Source organism: Ovis canadensis, chromosome 14, assembly GCF_042477335.2.
Source record: "Ovis canadensis isolate MfBH-ARS-UI-01 breed Bighorn chromosome 14, ARS-UI_OviCan_v2, whole genome shotgun sequence".
NCBI classification, from domain to species: domain Eukaryota; kingdom Metazoa; phylum Chordata; class Mammalia; order Artiodactyla; family Bovidae; genus Ovis; species Ovis canadensis.
The window spans coordinates 23,647,144-23,669,299 of record NC_091258.1 but is presented as its reverse complement, the minus strand read 5'-3'; the positions used below and the strand labels follow the sequence as shown (position 1 = coordinate 23,669,299).

The 22,156-nt window shown below is 52.5% G+C and overlaps 2 protein-coding genes across 3 annotated transcripts in view; one reads left to right on the top strand and one right to left on the bottom strand.

The window, feature by feature from the left end:
- Nucleotides 1-182: 182 nt before the first annotated feature.
- Nucleotides 183-21,928, bottom strand: DNAAF1 (dynein axonemal assembly factor 1). Its single transcript, XM_069552573.1, has 12 exons — nt 21,195-21,928; nt 18,960-19,095; nt 18,383-18,474; nt 16,313-16,534; nt 14,506-14,672; nt 10,087-10,208; nt 6,632-6,798; nt 5,412-5,666; nt 4,193-4,302; nt 2,465-2,521; nt 1,260-1,635; nt 183-515 (listed from the first exon to the last, which is right to left on the bottom strand). The coding sequence occupies exons 1-12, from the start codon at nt 21,316-21,318 to the stop codon at nt 412-414; spliced, it is 1,932 nt and encodes a 643-aa protein (XP_069408674.1). The 5' UTR covers nt 21,319-21,928; the 3' UTR covers nt 183-411.
- The window catches only part of HSDL1 (hydroxysteroid dehydrogenase like 1), a 14,568-nt gene continuing 13,925 nt past the window's right edge, over nt 21,514-22,156 (top strand). The window contains exon 1 of one of the 2 annotated variants that reach the window (XM_069552575.1): nt 21,514-21,642. The gene's annotated coding sequence lies outside the window, so the exon portion shown is untranslated. The remainder of the gene's footprint in view (nt 21,643-22,156) is intronic. The other variant, XM_069552576.1, reaches the window with a different exon arrangement.

Sequence of the window (22,156 nt, the reverse complement as noted above, 5' to 3'; positions counted from 1 at the left end):
GACGAGCCTGCTTCTGCTGCGGGGAGATCACCCCACCCCACCCCTGGGAGTGGCACAGGCCTCAGGGCGGGACCTGGGTTTCTTCTCAGAAGAATGGGATGGTTCTTGTCTCAGTACCTGATGGAGTGAATGACCTGTGACTCACCCAGACGTTAGATAATCCAGTAATACAAGGGCCCACGTGGATCCTGAAATGTTTATATTGTGACATGGTTTCCACTGCAAGTGACCGGGCTTGTGAGAGGCTTGCAGCGTGGGGAGCACGAGGCTGTGCCCGCGGGAGAAGGGAACCGGGGCCCACGCCCTCGGCAACCACAGCTCGGAAGGGAAGGGGAGCCCGAGTGAAAGGGTGACCCGCCCCTGCTGGGGGGTCAGGCCTGGGCCCATGCCCACTGGTACAAGAGCAGAGGCTCAGTCCAGGCCAAATTCAATGTCCTCCCGGTCTTCTGCCTCGGACCCCAGGCGCTCCACGGGCTCCACCTCAGGTTGGACTTGATCCGTCTCAGGGCCGTTTCCTACAGAGTTAGGCAAGGGGTGGCTCAGTGTTCTGGGGAAGTGTGGTCAGCCCTCACCCCTTCCCGTGTGCCGGCCTCAAGATGGCCATGCAGAATGGGGATCGTCTGTGCCAAGGGCTCCCCGTGTTGGGTTTGCAGTTGGGGAGCATAGTCTCGGAACACGGAGCTACCCCCGTGTGCTTGTGAGTAGCAGGCACTAACCAGCCACCCCAATGGTGCCTCTCTCTAGTCATGGGCACAAGCCCCCAGGCTGGCGGGCCGAGTGGTGTGCGGCGAGTGGCTTCTCCTGCCCTGCCCACTGGGCACTGTGGGTGCTGCCCACACCTGCCGCAACTCCCTTCCCAGCTGGCATGTCACCTGTGCCATTCTGGGCATCCATGTGTACACCACCACCCTTGGGTCAGCTGCTGCCCTGGTCTCATCCCGTGTGATGAGACTGGTATCACTGGTCCCCTCCTTCCTTGATCGGGAAGGGCCAAGCCTGGAGGTGGTGGGGGAAGGGGGCAGCCTGGCAGCTCCTCAGCTCTCTGGCCAGTAATACTGCAAGTCACCCAGGTGGGAACACGCTCTAGCGGCCCCCGCAGTCTCTGGAGAGGCTGTGAATGACCCGCCACCACCGCTGAGAACATGGGATCCTGATGACAAAGGCCCAGGTGGCCACTGCTCTGGGCTTGGGTGGCCACTGTCTGTTTCCCCACCGAGAAGCTTTCGGCCCCTGTGACCTTGAAGGTCAGGGGACATTACCTGGAGTGGGGGCTGGAAGCAGGTCCCCATCGCCGTCCTCAGTGCATGGGGCAGGCACGGCTTCCCCCTTGCAGACTGGGGGCAGGGGTGGCAGTCCTGAGGGCTCCTCATCATCACCCAGCTCCTGAATCAGTGGGTGAGGGACCTCGCTCGCTCTCTTTTGGGTTTCCAGGTCCCTCTCTGGTGCCACTTTAAGTATGTCTGTGAAGGGCATCTCAGTCTCCACCCTCCAGGAGGTATCCTTGGGGACTGCAAATATACTGGACAGCGTGTCCGAGGATGTGTTTTCCAGCGCTAGGAGTGAGATGTCGTCCACGTCAGGCTCGCTGGCGTCGTTCAGGCTCGAGACGGCTGTAATCTTTGGAAAGCACTGCTCCTGTTAAAAGGAAAAGACATGTTGAGCCATGCTGTTTTCACAGTAGCGTCCCCAAAGTGCATGCTGCTAGTTCTGCATTTCTGTCCATCATACTCTGGCACCACACCAGGACAGCCCCCGGGGAACACAGGTGGTTCCTGACCTGACCTGCGGCCAGGTCTCCACTGGCACCCCCTCCTCCCTCGGGTCTCTATGGGGCACGGGCCCACCCTGTCTGCTCCTGCTGCACCAGTCCCGACCTGGGTCCTGAACCAGGCATCTGTGAGCCTGGGCTCCTGGTGGGCTGCGCCTGCACCGGCTACCTAGCCCTGCGTTGGTGGTCAGGCCCCCAAAGGACTGGGTTCTCTGTCTGTGTCCTTGCTGTGATCACTGGCTCCCGCCCTGAGATCACGCCCCAGACCTCTCTCTCCTTCAGGCCCTGAGGGGCTCTGGTAGTGTTGGGGGGAGGATCAGGTCACCTCAGGAGACATCCACGTCGAGCCCCTGCCCTCTCCTCCCTGCTCTCTCCTTTCCCTGCCCGGGTGTCATTGTCGTACCGGCATTCGCTAGATGAACATACAGACACGTCAAGGACAGAAGAAAGTCCAGGTAATAATGTACAGCACATGGTTATTAAAGATAGTGATTAAAGATCTGTTCCCAAAAAACCCCGCAAGTGGCTAATTGTAGAACCCAGAGAAGGGAGCAGCGGTAAACCTTTCCTGAGGCTGAGGTAAAGGTCCTGGGTGTGTGAGGCATCAGGCAGGGCCTGCGACTCCCCAGCATACTTGGTCATCCACGGGGCTGGGAGAGGAGGGAAGTGGAAACGCGGGGACGCAGGTGAGCTCACCCTATCCCAGTCGCCCAGAGATTCGCCGGCATTCACATCTTCCAAGTCGGGCAGGTCCTGGAAGAGGAAGTGACCCTGGTCAGCGGGAGGGTGCACTTTCAGCATCAGTCCTCGGAAGAGACGGGGCCACCCCACCAACCAACCACAGAGTGTGGAGGGGCCCACGGAGCAACCAAGACACTCGAGCCATGTGCGCACACAGCACACTCGTGCACACTCGAGCCACATGTACACACATACACGTGGCCACTCGAGCCGCGTGTACAGGTAGCACACGCGCTCCAGGTAACACTCCAGGTACCAGTGGCCACTCCAGCTTCCTGGATCTGGTCAGTGAAAGAGCTTTGTAAGGTGTGATGTGTTTCAAAATTTTCCACCTCGTTCTCCACTTCACTTTGGTATCACCCAGTTCATCTGGGGGAAATTGTACCTCCTACATACAAATAGGGTCCCGAGGACCCTACCTGGCACAAAGTGAGTCTCTTTCAAACCTTTCCCAAAACTGGGGTGGGGAGGCAGCGCTTTTCTGTTCTGTGTCTTGGGGTATCTTCATCTGTAGCACCCCAACCTGGCATGTGAGGCAGTCAGATGCCTGGACTCCAGAGCCAGACTGCCTGGGTTGCTGTCCCTGCTCCACCATTGTCTGGCTGTTTAGCCTTGGGCAAGGTGCTCTACTCTGTTTCTCAGTTTCCCCATCTGTAAAATGGGGATGATAACCTACCTCTTAAGAGTTACTGGAAGGGTTAAATCAGTTGATACAAGAGGTATTTAAAGTGGTGCCAGACAAAAAGGAAGAACAGTCAGTGTTAGCGTAGCATCGGGGTCCTGTATATGGTTGGTTCTCACACGTTAGGGCTGAAGTGCCCACTTTTGTTATATCTATATTAGACCCACTCAGAAAACTGGAAACACCACGCTGAATGCTGACTGCTCAGCTGAACCTTCCTGAGCCACATGAAATTGTAAAGTTGGGAGTGAAACACGAGTGTAGCAGTTTGTGAAGGAAGCGGGCAGAGGGCAGGTAAAGCCACGCAACACGGTCTGAATGGAAGCAGCTCGCTTATGGGCAGAGAGGTGGCTCTCCTCTGGGGAAGCAGGGTGCAAACCTAAAGATGGGGGGACTAGCCCCTACTCCTCACCCCCCTAAAGCACAGTTCCCGGGGGTCGTGCCAAACGTGCATATCCCTAGGGATGCATTCTCGTGGGCACAGCGTGGAAGGCTGTCATCAGAGTGGACAGGCTGCAGGGAGGAGGGCCATTCCCAAGGATGTGATCGGGCCCAAGGTCAGGCGGCACCCCTGAATCGGCCCTGGAGGACAGGATGCAGAACAGGCCAGGAAGATGGGCAGCTGTCCCAAAAGCACGCAAGGCTCTGCTGATTAAGTGTAGCTTTCCCAGCAGTTCCGTCTATGGCCAGAAGGAGCTGCTGAGAGGGTAACTTCTCATGGGGAAATGCATCAGGAGTTTCGTAGACATAGTTCAAAGGGTTCGTCTGGCCAGCGCTCTCAGTCTTGAAGGTGCACAGGCATGGATTCCCCACCGCCTGCCCCCAGGAGAGCTCATTGACTGCAGATGCTGAGCGCTGGGTCTGGGTGGCACCTCCACGGGAGGCCATGCGGGCCAGCCCACGGGCCCCACTGAACTCAGGATTCGGAAGGTTTGTGTCTGATCAGACACCAACACCAGCTATGCCGTGCGTGCTTCTCTGCAGGTGCAAGGGCTACATACGTCGATGAAGAGCTGCTCCTTCGTCTCCAGTCTTGTGGCCTCCGGATTTTCAGCTCCATCGGGCTCTGTGCCTGATGCACTTTCAGTGGCCACAGTTTGGTGAGCCAATTCTAAGGACAACAGAGTTACAGTAATCTTGGAGTCTGTTTCATACACGGCAGTCAGATGGGCAATTGCGGTTAGGGTGGACTCCAAGAGAAAGGACAGAATCCTCGGGTCTGAAGACCTCTAGCCCGTGTGACAAGAGCTGAGGAAAAGGTTATGCGTGGAAGGGAAGGGAAGGGAGAGAGCACCCTCTTTCTACGGCCTGGAGATGGACGCTCCAGCCAAGAGTCTATGCAGAACACGCAGGAACCTTGGAAAAAGCATGATCGCTTGACTAGAACGTGAAGAAAGAAAGGCCATCGCGTCAGCGGGCAAGTTTCACAGCTCCTCCTGCTGCGAGAGTGTCAAGGAGACCCGCGACGTCCTTGCAGGGTTGCCCAGGGAATGTGGGGTCCAGACAGGGCTCCTCTCCTCCCCCTAGTCCCCTCCTGCTCCCGCCCACTGCTTCCTCTCCAGCCTCGGTCATCAGAGATGAGCGGCCCCGCTCTGCTCAAGTCACGCCAGCCCACTGTCCACCTTGGGGACTCACTAGGCCCAGTTTGACTCAAGAGCCACAGTGGGGCACCCAATTAGAATGAACCAAGCAAGTGGATTTAGAAAACTTAGTGTCAAAAAGAGGAACCTATCTCATGAATGAATTCACGTTGACTTAAATTACATTCTAGGTGTGTGTGCTCAGCCGCTAACTGGAGTCTGACTCTTTGTGACCCCATGGACTGTAGCCCGCCAGGCTCCTCTGTCCATGGGATTCTCCAGGCAAGAATACTGGAGGGGGTTGCCATTTCCTTCTCCAGGGGATTTCCCAACCCAGGGATCAAACCGGTGTCTCTTGTATTGGCAGGCAGATTTTTTTTTTTAACCACTGCGTCACCTGAGAAGACATATTTTAGGTGTTCTGGGTTTGATAAAATATACTGTTAGTGTCTTGCCCATTTCTTTGAACCACGCTGGACCGGATACTGGAGACACAGTCCGGGCTCCGCTCGTGGTCCTGTTGTGAGGTGGCATGTGTACATCACTTTACAGACCGAGCGGTCAGGGTGGAAGGCAGTCCGGGGCCCCTAGTTGGGAGCTGCCCCAGGTATAATGCACCTGTGCTTCCTTGACCACCTACCTGCCCAGGCAGCTCTGGGGCTTGCTGGGAGGGCCTCAGGGGGGAGCACCCCTTTCGGCTCCCCGACATCCAGAGGCAGCTCCTCCAGGAGGCTCGGCTCTTCTAGCTTCTCTGGGAACAGCTCATCCTTGGCCTCGAAGCTCTCCTTGACAAACTGCTCTATCTTCTGCCTCGTTTCTTTCTTTTCCTGAGGCTCTTCCTCTCCTTCCACTTCGGCGTCCACGTCCCCAGCACCGGCTGGCGTGGGCTCCTCCCCTGAGCACAAGTCCACAGGTGAGCGGGGATGGTCCTAGGAGGACAAGGAAGGACCCGCAGCGAAGGCCGAGGGTGGGCAGTGGGGACCTGCGGCAGGGCGGTCACCAGGGTGCTGGATAAACAGGCTGCACAGCCACTGGGGGGGGGTGCCCAGCAGGTGCAGTGCCGGCCCGGGAAGACTGTACCGGGTGCTCTCAGGAGATGCGGGCTGAGGGACTGGGCTTAGGGCCACGATGTTTGCCCTGGCTTTCCAGCAGGTCAGCAGGTCAGGAACGTGTGTGTGCGCACACTTGTGCCAAAATGTTGATCAACACCCGACGTGAGGAGAGGGCACAGGTGTTCATCTGACCACTGTTTGAACAACGTCCGAATTAAACGCTGGAAAAGGGGGGGAAATGCAAACTGCAGGAGAATGTCCATTTTATGGGAATGTGAGTGGGCAGAGAGCAACAGAGCTGTGCCACTTTCTTCTATTAAAAAAAGGTATGCACCACATTCATAGGAAAAGCCAGGAAGTGCTCACACTGGACGTTGAGCAGTTCTTGCTGCAATTCTGTGATAACCCTTGCTTGTCTATGTTTTCTATGGGTAGTGTAGTCACGGTTTATAATTAGGGGAAAAACACTGTCATTTAAAGTACACACGGAGGACTTCCTTGGTGGTCCAGTGGTTAAGACGCCTTGCTTCCACTGCAGGGGGTGCAGGTTCGATCCCTGGTCAGGGAACTAAGATCCCGCAAGCCAAAAAAAAAGAGGAAGGTACACACAGAGCCCCTGACTCTTTCCTCTTGCATGTAGGAAGAGGACAGGGTTCTTACTTATTAATGTGTCTTGAGCACTGTCCTCAAGTGAGGTCGAGGGCAGACGGATCCGTAGGCCTGTGAGCAAAGCGTTCCCGCCCTCGCCCCCCACCCCAGGATGACTCTCAGCGCAGCTCGGGGGCCCTCCTGTGTCTCGGGCTCACACCTTGCTCCTGGCTCGCTCTCTGCCGCTTCCTCTCCTCCGCCTGGCGCCTGATGGCCGCCAGGGCCTCGATGCTGTCCGTGATCTTCTTCCGCTCTCTCATCTCCCACTGCTGTCTCTCCTCCTTCTCCGCCGCGTACCCTCCCCGGGCCCAGGCCTCTGCGCAAGCTCTGTTTAGGAGGATTAAAAACAAAAAACAAACCCCAGACCTCAGAAGTCAGGGGTTGGTGGTGGGGAGCTGGTCTGAACTGTCACAGGTTAACAGTAAATCCAAAACATATCCTCTCTGACCAAACTTGCTCTTTTTCCCCAAAATCAAACTAAAGGCACAGAGGGCATGTGACTGTAAGGAGACACACTAACGCAGGCACAGTTTCATCTTGAAAGTTCTAGTGGTTTGCAAAGCCCGTGTCAAAAGGTCAAAAGCACGCCTGACAAAAGCAAAGAAAAGTAGAGAAAGTGAACGCCACCAAAATTAAAAAGGAAGGGGTGTCATGTAGAGAATCCCGTAAAAAAAAAAGAACCCACAGAAAGTGAGAAAACAGCTGCAAATCAGATACTTGACTGGGGGTTGTATCTAGACTACATGAAGACCTATTACAGCTCACACAAAGTCAACACAACCTGAAGGAGGGCAAAGGTTAAAAGAAACTGCACTGGGGGAAAACACTCGGAAGAACGTTAACCGCTAGATGGCTTGCTATCTGAAACATACAAAGTGTTTTAGAAGTGGCCAAAGAACTGGACCCCTCACCAAGAAGTTGGGTAGAAAATAAGCTCATCGTTGGGTGACATCAGGAGAGTGCAAACCTAACCACTTGACACCCAATGGAACGGCTGAAATCCAGAGCGCTGACAACACCAAAGGCCGGGAGGATGTGGGGTGACGGGAGTGCTCCTTCAGGGCTGGTGGGAATGCAAAATGGAGCAGCCACCTCCAAAGCAAAGATCATCGTACCGTAAAATCCAGCAATCGTGCTCCCAAGTATTTACTCAAATGAGTTGAGAACAAATGTCCGCACACACACACACACACACACACCTGCACACAAATATTGATAGCAGCACTGGTCACGACAGCCAAACAGCGGAAGCGACCCTAATGTCCCTCAACTGATAAAACGTGGCCTTCCCAGACGGGAGATTATTTCACAGTGTTATTTTGGAAGCTTTTACTGACGCAGGCTGCAATGTGGGTGAACCTTAAAAATATGCTCAGTGGAAGAAGCCCGTCACAAAAGACCACGTATCGTATGAGTTCATCTATATGAAACGTCCTGAGTAGGCAAATCCATATCGGCTCGGGGGTAGATCTGAGCCTGCCAATGCAGGAGACACAAGAGACATGGGTTTGATCCCCGAGTTGGGAAGATCCCCTGGAGGAGGAAATGGCAACTCCCATACTCTTGCCTGAAAAATTCCATGGACAGATGAGCCTGGTGGGCTATAGTCCGTGGGGTCACAAAGAGTTGAACATGACTCATCACACAGCACACAGCATATGCAATGTCCAGAGCAGTCTAATCCACAGAGATAGAAAGTAGCTTTGTGGTTGCTGGGGCTGTCAGAGGTGGGTTGGGGAATGACTGCTAATAAGTAAGGGTTACTTTGGGGAGTGATAAAAATATTCTAGAATTGATTGTGGGGGTGGTTGGGCAACTCTGAATATACTGAAAAACCATTGAATTGTACACTTGAAGTGAGCAAACTGTTCTAGGGGCCAGAGATAAGTAGGTTAACATAAGAGATGACATGGCTTGCTCTACTAGACCTGCCCTTTTATGGGGAAAGAGACTCTAAAAGAGGAAACAGGTATGTCAGAGGCAGATGTGTCCTACAAAAAGAAATCAGGCTAAAGAGACACTAGATGGAAGAGGCCAAGGTGTGGCTTAGATAGGTGGCTGGTCATGGAGATCTTCAGAAGGTGACAGGTGAACAAACCCCTGTGAAGACCACCCCAGGCTGAGAGAAGGTCAAGGACCCAGCGCGGAACAGCTGGAGAGTGCTGAAATGAGGCTTCAGACCCAAGTGAAACCAGCTTTTGAAGAGGAGTCCTGCTATATCGTCCACGGTAGGGCTCTCTCTGCAAAGGCCCAGCTCTTACACATTCCTGCTGGTCGCGCTGCCCCAGGGTGCAGCAGGGAGCTCCCATTGGTTCCCTCCTGCTTGAGTCCCAAGTGATACTAACAGATAGACACAAAGACCTCGAGGTCGGTTTTGTCTCCACTTTCCGGAGACAGCCTGAGGCTGAGGAGGTTGGTAAGCTTGACCAGGGGTATAGGACCCGCAGCTGCAGAGCTGGGCTTTGCGGTCCGCCCCCAGGCCCTGCACGCCCGCTGTCTGCCTTAACGCCCAGGGCTGGATGCCAGGGAGCTGGGAGCATCTTGGCCCGACTGCGCACAAGCAGGGATCCTGGCTGTCTCACCTGGTCCATGTGGAGGCTATCCCTTTGAAATTTGTGTTAGTTTGACTAAAATTTGTGAGTTCAAGTGTGTTTTTAAATGTCGGGTAATTCCAAGCTTCAGACTGCACTTCCTTTCAGGCCATCCCAGTTACTGAGGTTTTATTCTAAGCTGGAATGAATAGCAGCCTCAATCAAAAGGTAAATAAAAAAACCCAGATCAAAGCAGTGATGCTACACATGGCAGCCCCAGGTTCAATATTCTTGATATGCAAAGAGCTCTTAATGAAACAGAGCTTTCCTGGTGGCTCACATGGTAAAGAATCTGCCTGCAATGCAGGAGACCCAGGTTTGATCCCTGGGTTGGGAAGATCCCCTGGAGAAGGAAATGGCAACCCACTCCAGTATTCTTGCCTGGGAACTCTCGTGGACAGAGGAGCCTGGCGGGCTACAGTCATGGGTCGTAAAGAGTCAGAAACGATTGAGCAATTATCACTTATGAATCAATAAGAAAAACCTACCCAAAAGGAAATTGGAAAGAGGTCATGAATGCAATATTCACAGAGGAGGAAACTTTAAATGTCCAACAAAGGTGGTAAAAACGATGAACTTCATTTGTTACCCGAAAATGCAAATGACGTACTATCTTCACTCATCAATTAACCTGGCTACATTTTTTTTTTAACATGGCTGTGTCTGGGAAAGTTATAAATGATACAAACATTCTAGAAACTAAGTGCCTTTTAAAAGTCTTAAACTACAGTCTTTAATCCAGCAATACAACTCAGAATTCCACCCTAAGGAAATAACTAGCCATGGGATCAGAGACTTCATATAGAAGGATAGTTATCAAAGGATTATGAAAAAGTCCAGGAATAAGTGCTCAAAACAGGGAATTTCCTATTATAAACAGTCATGTAAGCCATTAAACTTACCTCACTGGAATATATAACAGAGGTGTGGGAATGCTCAAAACTCAGAAAAGTTAAAAAAAACTTACCTGTTGAGCATGCTCAACTGTTACATAGTGTTATTAAAAGGCTTTTCGCTCCCTTACCTGTCCTTGGGAAAAACTGGTCTGTCATCCAGGTATGTTAAGTGTTTTAGCCGGACGGTGAGTGTCCTTCGGTAGTTGGGGATGTTCTTAATCACCGGGTTCCCCATCAGATTCAGCACACGCTGGAAGCACAGAGGCAGAACCTCATTAGGCACTGAGAAAAAGATGCACTTAAAACATATCACTTGCACGTTGCGCTGAGAAGAAATACAAAGACAGGGAGTGTCGACGTGAAATCCTGAGGACAGTCTCAGAGAAGCCAGGGCTGTCGCTGTTCCTGTGCCGCTCAGCATGCCATCAGAACCGTCCTGAGAATCGGGTATCCCTTTATCTACTTGAACTTGAACTCGCACTGTCCTTCCAGAACAGTGCTGGAAAACCCTCCCAGAGCCTTTCCCGAGGGCGGTGATTTTGCTCGCCCAGTCTCTTTTGCTGGAACTAATCTCTGATTGATCGCTTTTCTGTCCTTCCAGGACCCGTTTTAAGAACATGCACACAGCGGCTGGACAGATAAGGGACGGTGACCAAGCGGACAGGATGCAGAGCGCCCTCTCAGCTGCCCCAAAGCCCCTTCTTGCCAGGCTTACAGGTCTCCTGGATGTCAAGCCGGGACCAGGAGAGGGACAGCGACAGAGCAGTGCCAGTGTGCTGTTCCCCCGTCCTTAAATCCTGTCACCTCCTCTCCGGGGGCCAGGGGCGGGGGGAGCGGATCCATCAAGGTGACATGTGGGTGAAGCATTTAAAATGGGTTTGCCTAAACTGGTGAAATGGTTTTTATATCTAAACTGCTTTTTGTTGTTGGAGAAAATGAATATATTGTGAACTGGTTACTTTAGCATTTTCCAAACTCCATTCTCATCTGGCCATCATGGTTCTTGTCACAGGTTCAAGTGGCCTGTCCTGCAGGGCTGGGTGTGGGGAGCAGTGCGCCCCGGGGCGGGCACGTGTGTGTGGGGAATGCAGAACCCGCCAGAAAACCACCCCGCGACAGACGCCTGCAGCAAACGCTTCTGCTGCAGTCCTAACCCCAGCGCCTCAGAATGTGACTGCATTTGGAGACAGGGTCTTAGAAGAGGTGATCAAGATTAAATGATGTCACTAGGGTGAGCCCTGATCCCATAGGTCCTTGTACAAAGAGGAGATTGGGAGACAGGCTGTGAAGGCCACGTGAGGACTCAGGGAGAAGATGACTGTCTACACGCCAAGGAGGGAGGCCTCAGGAGAAAGCAAGCCTGCCCCACACCTTGATTTAGGATTTCTAGTCTCCGGACTCATGAGAAAATAAATTTCTATTGTTTAAAACACCCAGCCTGGTACCTTGTTATGACAGACAGGCCCTTCAGAAAAGTATTACTATTCAGCTGTGTATTGTCATGCCATATGCTGGTGACTATGTGAATATTAAACTAGTTCTTGGTGCCAGTCCGCTCTGGAGATTACTCCTGAACTATGCTTTCCTAATATCAATAACCTCAGATATACAGATGACACCACCTTTATGACAAACAGTGAAGAAGAACTAAAGAGCCTCTTGATGAAAGTGAAAGAGGAGAGTGAGAAAATTGGCTTAAAACCCAACATTCAGAAAACTAAGATCATGGCATCTGGTCCCATCACTTCATGGCAAATAGATGGGGAAGCAATGGAAACAGTGACAGACTTTATTTTGGGGGGCTCCAAAATCACTGCAGATGGTGACTGCAGCCACGAAATTAAAAGACACTTGCTCTCTGGAAGAAAAGTTATGACCAACATAGACAGCACATTAAAAAGCAGAGACGTGACTTTGCCAACAAAGGTCCATCTAGTCAAAACTATGGTTTTTCCAGTGGTCATGTATGGATGTGAGAGTTGGACTATAAAGAAAGCTGAGCACCGAAGAATTGATGCTTTTGAACTGTGGTGTTGGAGAAGACTCTTGAGATTCCCTTGGACTGCAAGGAGATCCAACCAGTCCATCCTAAAGGATATTAGTCCTGAATATTCATTGGAAGGACTGAGGCTGAAGCTGAAACTCCAATACTTTGGCCACCTGATGCGAAGAACTGACTCAGTGGAAAGGACCCTGATGCTGGGAAAGATTGAAGGCAGGAGGAGAAGGAGACGACAGAGGATGAGATGGTTGGATGGCATCAGTGACTCAATGGACATGAATTTGAGTAAACTCCTAGAGTTGGTGATGGATAGGGAGGCCTGGCGTGCTGCAGTCCATGGGGTCACAAAGAGTCAGACATGACTGAGTGACTGAACTCAACTGAACTGACGCTTTCCTTACTGTTTTCTTTTAAATGGATTCACTTTTCCCTTGCTTACCCAGGCCCTAAGCAGGAAACAATGAACTGAGGGTTTCCGTGTGCTATTTGGAAAATATTTTTTTCCTAGTACACATGACAACACATACACACTGAAAAGCAAGGAAATTGTCCCAGGCTGCTGGAGTTGAGGCCAGAAGATACAGGAGCTGCCTGCAGGGGTTTCCAAAGACTAGAAGATGGGAGCACTCAAGCACCGAAAATTAAAATGACAGAAAGGTTAAGTCACTCCAAATACTGTATCTTTAAATCTATCTGTCCACAGTGATAAAGAAAAACCCTTCACTGTCATCTTTAGAGGTCCCTAGGTTCTGGATCCATTTCTCTGAAAACTGATACATAAAAAGAAAAACAAAGACGCCTTCATCCCAGCGTTTTCTGCATACACTTTACATTAGGGATGTAAATTGTTGATGAGCAAAAGTGCTCTTTGTGGAAGCATCGCCGCTAAGAAAGGCAGAAGGAATGAGAGAATTAGAATATGATCCCTGAGCGACTGCTAATGAACTCACCAGCGAGGCAGCGTGCCTGGGAGCTGTTGGAACAGTCGGGGGAAGGGAGGCCAAGTGCTGGATCAGACTGAAGCCGGATCAGACTGGCAGCAGTCAAACCCACTAGTGACACTTAAAGTCGCAACAAGAGGCAACCAGGTGTTACGCTTGCCCTTACTGATGCCACAGCTGACCTCAGGGTTATATTCTGAGCCTGGATCTGACCAGGCCTCTGGCTCCATCATCATTTTACAGGAGATACTGGAGACAACAGAACACGTTAGACCACACCATGAGGATGCAGTTGACTGAATCCAGGGTGTGGCTGACATCCAGAGGGACCCAGTTTCTTCAGCAGATTCTTGGCAGGGTGGTGGGGGGGAGAGGAAGAGACAAGCGGGGAGGGCTGTGATGAGATGCATAATCCAAATACAATGTGTGGGTCTGGTTTGGATTGGTAAAATCTGATGGTCTTAAAGCTCAACATTTAGAAAACTAAGATCATGGCATCCGGTCCATCACTTCATGGCAAATAGATGGAGAAACAGTGGAAACAGTGAGAGACTATTATTTTGGGCTCCAAAATCACTGCAGATGGTGACTGCAGTACTCCTTGGAAGTAAAGTTATGAGCAACCTAGCATATTAAAAAGCAAAGACATCACTTTGCCAACAAGATCCATCTAGTCAAGGCTATGGTTTTCCCAGTGGTCATGTATGGATGTGAGTGCTGGACTATAAAATAGTCTGAGAGCTGAAGAATTGATGCTTTCAAACTGTGGTGTTGGAGAAGACTCTTGAGAGTCCCTTGGACTGCAAGGAGATCCAACCAGTCCATCCTAAAGGAGATCAGTCCTGGGTATTCATTGGAGGGACTGATGTTGAAGCTGAAACTCTAATACTTTGTCCACCTCATGCGAAGAGCTGACTCATTTGAAAGGACCCTGATTCTGGGAAATATTGAAGGTGGGAGGAGAAGGGGACGACAGAGGATGAGATGGTTGGATGACATCACTGACTCAATGGACATGAGTTTGGGTGAACTCCAGGAGCTGGTGATGGACAGGGAAGCATGGCATGCTGTGGTCTGTGGGGTTGCAAAGAGTCAGACACGACTGAGCGACTGAACCGAACTGAATCCAATGGTCAAAACACATGCTTGAGGCAAATGTAGAAAACTGAACATAGACTGGGTATTAACTGTCATTCTGATACTATTTTAGGTATAATAACAGTACTGTAATGATGCTTTTTAAAAAGTCGTTATCTGTCAGGAATACACACTGAAATTGTAGGTGAAATGACAGGGCATTTGGCATTTAAAACACAGCAGCTAAAAATAGAGGGGAAAGTGTGATGGGTGTTCAGAAGGCGGGGAGAAAGGAAGAGGGGAGGGAGGGAGGGGAGAAGAAAAGAGACTTGCTGCCTATGGAACACAAGGCGACACTTGTGTCCGGGGGCATGTCCCCACCCCCACTCCGCACCGCGCGGCATGCGGGACCTTCCCTGACCAGGGACTGAACCCAGGCCCCTGCCCTGGAAGCTCAGGGCCACAACCACTGGGCCACCAGGAAAGTCTCCAGTGTGCGTGCTTCTTTTTGTTTGTTTGTTTTTTACCAAGTCAGGCATGCTCTCAAGAACGCTCAGGATCCTGGGGTCGCTCAGCTTGTTGTGGGAAAGGTCAAGGACGCAGAGTCTGGCACACTCCCTGAGATGCTGAATGTCCTCCACGGTCTCTAAGTGGTTGTGCGCAATCTGGAGTGTGTTCAGGACTGGCAGGCAGGCTGGAAGGGGGAGCGGACAGAGGTGAGCGACCTGGGCAGCAAAGAAAATGTTAAGACCCTCCTGCAGGGGACAGCGGTGGACATGGGTCTAGAGAACAACACCACCAACACCACCCCCAAAATCACCCCCCACCACCCCCCAACCCCCACCCCAACCACCAACCACCACCCTCAACCCACCACCAACCCCACCACCAACCACCAACCATCGGCGACCACCGGCACCCACCACCCCCTCACCCCCACCCCCCACCACCCCCACTCCCCACTACCCCCACCCCCACCCCCACCCACCACCCCCACCACCCACCACCAACACCCACCAACACCACCAACACCACCACCAACAACCACCAACCACCACCCAACACCCCCACCCCCACACCCACCAACAACCACCACCAACAACCATCCCCACCTACCACCACCCACCACCATCCGCACCCCCACCACCATCCGCACCCCCACCCCCCACTACCCCCACCCCCCACCCCTACCACCAACCACCAACAACCACCATCACCACCACCAACCACCACCTAACACCCCCACCCCTACCCCCATCCACCACCACCCCCCATGTACCCCCACCACCAAAAACCAGCCACCACCCCCAGCCACCACCCCCAGCCACCACCCCCAACCACCACCACCCACCACTACCACCCACCACCACCAACAACCAGCACCAACACCCACCACCCACCACCCCCACCCCCACCCCCACCAACAACCAACAACAACCACCATCCCCACCCACCACCACCCACCACCATCCGCACCCCTACACCTCCCACCCAAACAACCCCCACCCCCACCTCAACCACCAGCACCAACCACCATCACCACCACCAACCACCACCCACCACCCCCACCCCTACCCCCACCCACCCCCACCCCCACCAACAACCACCAACAACCACCACCACCCACACCCACCACCTCTCCCACCCCCAAGCCCACCTCCACCCACCACCCCCCCACCTACAAGCCCATCCCCAGCACCAACCACCACCCCCAACCCCACCACCAACCACCACCACCAACCACCACCACCACCTCCAAGCCCACCCCCAGCACCAACCACCACCCCCATCCACTAACCACCACCACCCCCACCACCCCCACCACCAACCACCACTCCACCCCCACCAACCACCACCCCCACCACCCCCAGCACCCCCACACCCACTACCAACCACCCCCCTCAACCCCCCACCCCCACCACCACCACCACAACCCCTACCCCCACCCCCACCAACCACCAACCACCCCTACCCACCACCCCCACCACCACCCACCACACCCCCACCCCCACCCCCAACCACTACCCCCACCACCACCACCAGCCACCCACCACCACCAACAACCACCACCCCCACCACTACCACTCCCACTCCACCACCAGCCACCAACCACCACCATCCCCACCCCACCACCAACCACCCCCACCTACCACCAACCACCAGTGACCACCCACATCCACCATCCCCTCACCCCCACCCCCCCACTGCCCCCCCACACCCCCCACCGCCACCCCCCCCACCACCACCCATCACCCCCTCACACCCCCACCCACCATCACCACCACCACCATCACCACCACCACCGCCACTGCCGCTGCGGCAGGTCTTTCTTACAGAGGTTTTCGATGGTCTTAATGTAGTTGTTGCTGATGTTGAGAGCATCCAGTTTCTGCAGAGGTTCTAAGTTCTCAATCTTATGGAGCAAGTTCACTTGTAAGAAGAGGCAGCGCAGTTCCGTCTGGGCCTCGAGGTTCTCAATTTTCTGGATGCCATTGCACTCCAGCCAGAGGCAGCGCAGCCCCGTGTACTCTTCCAGGTTCTCGATGCGGTCAAAGCCTGGCGGGAAGGAAGGGGGTATTTGTTGGGCTCCCACACACACAGAGGCACAGGTCTCACCCTCTTTTATGCCTACTCGCCTTGGAGAAGGAAATGGCAACCCAGTCCAGTATTCTTGCCTGGAGAATCCAATGGACAGAGGAGCCTGGTGGGCTAGGGTCCATGGGGTCACAAAGAGTCAGACACGACTAATGCGACTCAGCATGTAGGCACACACGCCCAGCATCCACACATCCCTCCTCAGGCACACCGCCGCCTCTTTGAGAATACTCCGTCCTGATCCTTGCCCTATGGCTCTCTGCAGGGAGCTGGTCGTGCTGAGCCATGTGGGGCCAACCTTCGGAGCCCTGCGGAGCTTTGGCTGGCTCTACTGGAAAGAGGCAACTTTCTGCGAGAATTGCCCACCTGGTAGGGTGGAGCCTAACTTCCCTTCTCGCCTGGGAGTAGGTGGGAGTGAGGCCGCTGCCCTGCCTGAAATGAATGAGCGCAAGGGAACGCAGGGCTTCAGAAGGGGGACAGGCAGCCTCATGAAGACGTGCGGTGAGAAAATCCAGCAGTACCTGAAGCCAGTGCAAACTTCGGGTCTTGCTTTCTGGTATGGCTCAGTTTTATGAGCCACATTTAAGGAGAGGAAAACCAACATTTTTGTTTCCTTGAGTAACTCGTTATAGATTTGTACTTCACGGTTCATCTGCTGGTGCCAAATGTTTTGAAAGTCATTTGGTTGCCTGAAAAGTTTTAACCAGAAGTTTGTGTTTTGTTTTAAAAAATATATTTTATTTGGCTGTGCTGGGTCTTAGTTGTGGCATGTTCAGGGATCTAGCTCCCTGACCAGGGGTTGGACCTGGGTGCCCTGTGTTGAGAGTGCAGGATGTTAGCCACTGGACCACCAAGGAAGTCCCAAACCCAAAGTTTTGATGAAAAAAGGGTGAAAGCAACGGTGAGGAAGAACCACCCGACTAACCCATTCCCAGGTGCCGACCCTCCGAAATAGTATCAAATAATAATTTCTTAAGTTGGTAGGTGTGGGGTTAATTTGCTAGGCAGCAGTAGATAATATAGGCACCTCTCAGTCGTCCTGTTCTTCCCACCTCTTAAATACGGGTCCCCTGGGGTCTGCCCTCCTGTGTCATCTCATCACTGCTACACCTAGACACTGAGCGGAGGATCTGGCGGGGGGCAAGGTGGATGTGAGAAGACCAGCTAGGGGTCCTTCCCCACCTTTAAAGGATATTGCAGCTGGAGCCCTCCATGAATCTCCCTGGCACAGTGTGAATCTCCTCATGGTGGCCGACCTGTCCCCTAAGACACCAAGAGCATCCTCAGCATATCCATCTTTGTATCTCCAGCACTGCGCCCTGTGCCGGCCCACAGAAGCCTCTCAGTAAACATTTACTGAATAAAGGGCCATGTGGATGGCCCAGTGAAGCAGGCTGACCGTCCCAAATTCAGCATCAACTGGGAGTTATGGCTCTGCTTTGTCACTGCGAGGAAGAGCCCTGTCTATGAACCTGAACTTGAGTTGACGTGTGACCGCTGGACACCACCACAGTCCTTCACAATGTGTCCCTCCCAACTGCAGAGTATTTACAAGTAGTTAGTGGTCTGGGAAACTATGAGTCCTTTAGCAAATACAAATAAAAGATGCCAGCATGTTTCCCCGAAACTCGTATAAACTCTAGTCATGTAAGACTCTTCCAAGAAATGTTATTGCTTTCCCATGCATCTCCACTAAACCTTGAAATTTCTGCTTAAATGTAAGAACTCTAGATGATCCCTGTGAGTAATTCCTTATACTGCTAGGGTCTTATCATCTGACACAAGGTACCTCCTCCACCCGATCCTTACCTTTATAGTGTAAATACAGCGTATCATTCAGTGCTGGGGTAATGTAAAGCTTGTGCTGCTTGCAAAGCTTTTGCAGAAACTTTTTAGTCATTCTGTTGAATGAAAAACATGAACGAGAAATTGATTTCAGTTTGTCAGCTGTAAGATATATCCCGGAAATTCTTTGCCACATCCATTCCGTCTCCAAATTCCACAACCTTCTGTATGCCTGATGACACTGCTTGCTTGTTTATAGCTTTCAGGGCCTCATCCAATATTGTGACTTTCAGCATTCTTAAAAATTGCAGTGTATGTTCTCACGGAAATACCTTTGTGTCATCAAGAACTCCTAATGTGTGCCTCTCTCCAGGTTTAGCATTAAAGTTTAATAGATTGCAGTTACTAACCATCCTAACTCTGACTCATAACTAACCATCCTGACTCTGACTCATAACTAACCATCCTGACTCTGTTACTAATCCTCAGACAAGGGGCTGTCTAGTTAATCTTCATGAGCCCCAATTTCCTTATCTGGACAAAGGGGAGATCATAACATGTGTAAAAGTGTACGGAGAGCGGTGGCAGCATGCCCACGTACCTGGCGCCACGATCTTCCTTGTCGGCTGTTTGGTGTGCTAAGCGGCCATCTGACCAGCTGTCACCACTCTGCTTCTGCTCACTGAGGCAGGAAGTGTTTGAAGGACCCACACATGTTTCCTTAGGATCATTCATTTCTGTAAGATAAGAGATTGGTTCTGTAGAGAGCAAGACATGTATAAAAAAATTTTCCCTCCACTTCAACTTGATGAATAATTGTCTGCCTTTAGTGTAGAATCAGTACTATTTAAATGTCTCACAATTTTTAAAGCATTGTTAAGGATTATGAGAATTTCACTTCTAGGCAGATCTTTGAAAAAACCTCTTGTTCAGATGGACAAGCGGATGTGTGCAAACATACTCACTTCTGCATTATTTGTAATAGCTAAAACCAGTGAACAATGCAAATATCCATTCACAGGGACGGGTTAAATAAAGCAATGGGTCATTATTCTGCCTTGCAATAGAATGCACAGATAGGGAAAGAGAGAGACAGACATGACTGAAAGAACCCACACAAAATTCTAGAGGAGGGGAAAATGGAATGGGACTAGAAATAGTGGTGGGGTAGGGAGAAAACATCAAATCTATCTGAAATGTTCTCTTTATCTTTAGAAATATTTATTTGCACTGGATCTTAGCTGTGGCATGTGAGATCTTCAATCTTCATTGCGCCAGGTGGGATCTTTAGCTGTGGTATTGTGAGATTTAGTTTTCTGACCAGGGATTGAACCCGCTCTCTGTGTTGGGAGCATGGAGCCAGTGGACCACCAGGAAAGTCCCCCAGTGCATTTAATCTTAAGGGCTGTTTGCTGCTGCTCTCTGGGTGTCCCTATGGACTCTCGAGAGATTAAACATTCTGTGTGTGGGACTGTGTCTTACAGTTCCCCATTTCCCACTGCATACAATGCCCAGCTGCAAGAGGCACCAGATGATGGTTTAGGGTAATAAAGAATGTGTATGAGTGTGAAAGTCACTCAGTCGTGTCTGACTCTTTGCGACCCCACGGACTATACAGTCCATGGAATTCTCCAAGCCAGAACACTGGAGTGGGTAGCCTTTCTCTTCTCCAGGAGATCTTCCCAACCCAGGGATCAAACCCAGGTCTCCCGCATTGCAGGTGGATTCTTTACCAGTTGAGCTACAAAGGAAGCCCAATAAAGAATAGATGCTCAATATGTATAATAATTGGTTATATTAATACCAAAACTACCATTTATTACTGACCCACTGTATGCAAGTCACTCTAATTGTAACTATCCTGGCTTGCGGAGGATGAGACTGCCCTAGAGAGAGGTTAAGCTCTGGGCAAACCGCCATAAGACTGGCAAGTTGCAGAGGGGTAGTGTGAACCCAGAGTAACTTGCTCCAAACATATGTGTGTCCATAGCACAACATGGCTTCCCTATAGCAACTCATACAGGGCTTGCCTGGACAGTCATTGCTTACAACTGTTGGCTGGGTTCAAAGAATGAAACACAAATCAAGCAGTTTCTTTATCAGTCCCTAAAAGGTTTCCCTTATGATTGAAGCCAAGCAACAGGAGAGGCTATCTTCTAAGCCTATTCAGGAAAACTTTGGTGAGGAGTCACCAGGTGATCCCAGAAACACCAGCTTGTCACTCGCTCTGTCCACCAATCAGGCACTGGACTGGACACTGCCAGTTCATTTGGCGTGTCTGCCCTGACATAGCTTGCCATCCAGAGGGAGAGAGAGCCTTTGATCTTACATAGTGAAGGCAATGAAGGGATACATTCAAAAGCTGGGCTGTGAGGGGAATGGTTTCTTGGGCGAGGGCTTGGGCTCTTGGCGTCAGACTGTCCAAGCGTAAGTCTGTTCTACCATTGACTGGCTGAGGGTAATCTGTTTGGGGCAAGTTCTTTAACTTCTTTAAGTTCCAGATAAATTATCTGTGTGACCTGGCAAGAGGAGTGCCTACCACAGAGGGCTGGCCTATGGTTGGAATGTGGTGAGTGCATGGTACACAACCTTCAGTGAGTGTGGGCCGCTGCTGTTATTATTTTTTGGCCGCGTCTTGTGGCACGCAGAATCTTAGTTCCCCGATCAGGGATGGAAACCCATGCCACCAACAGTGGAAGCTTGGAGTCTTAACCACTGGACCGCCAGGGAAGACCCTGTTATTATTATTACGGTTACTGCTGGCTGTGAAGACCAGGTATGTGGTGCTGGGCGCAGCCCGTCGCCCCCCTCGCCTCCCTGGGGCGGTGGTCTGCACCTTCCTTGCGGCCACCTTCGCCTGCGTTCCCGTGGTCACCAGCCGACTCCTCCACACCAGGCTCCTGCGCGCAATCTTGCTCCGCTATCCCGTCCATCACAGGCTCTGAGGCCTCGGGGTGCATGTTTATTTCGGAAACACCGAACACCCTGTAGCAGTGGGAGCCGGATTCTGCGGGATCGCTACAGCCCCTAGCCCAGAAGGCCACCGGAGCCCGCGTCGTTGGCAGCCCAACGCTTCCCTGGTCTCCACGGCAACCGCCGCACACGCGCACTCGGGCAGGCCTGAGCGTCGGAACGCCGAGGGCGGGTCCAGCAACGGCCACGCCCCCGGCGCGTGCGCGGGTCACGTGGGGGCGCGGCCCGGGGAGCTGCTGCGGCGGCGGTGACGGGGGCGGCGGCCGCGCGTCTTTGGCGGGACCAGCTTCGAGGCTGCACTGTCTCTGCAGGTACCGCGCCCCCTCCCCCCCCCGCCCCCGCGCATCCCCGGGTCCCAGACCTTCCTAGGTTCTCTCGGCGCCCGGTGGAGCTTCTGCCCGGCTGCTCGCTCTGCGCCCCACCACGCCTCCTGGGACCAGTGCCCTCCTTGCCGAGAGCCCCGGGACCCTCGGGCCCTGTCGTCCCTCCCTTCCCTGGGACTCCCGCCCCCAGCACCCTTCCTTCCTGGCCTGTCCACCCGGAGCGCCTCTTCCCCAACTCCATCCGGGCGTTGCACCCCATGAGGAGCCCGTCTTCTGGGCCCGCCCCTCCCCCGGGACCCGGCCTACCTGGGGCCCCACCCACCCCGAGCGCGGGCCCATCTCTTTCCCGGACGTGACCCGGGTGCTGCCCACGAGTCCCTGAAAGGCACCCATTTGTGCTTCTTTATTCTCGTTTCCAAAGGGACTCGGTCTGAGTGGGGTTTGTTGTCTTCGTCTTTGTTCTGAATGAGAAGTAATTCAGAATAAGGCCGCTCTTGGAGAA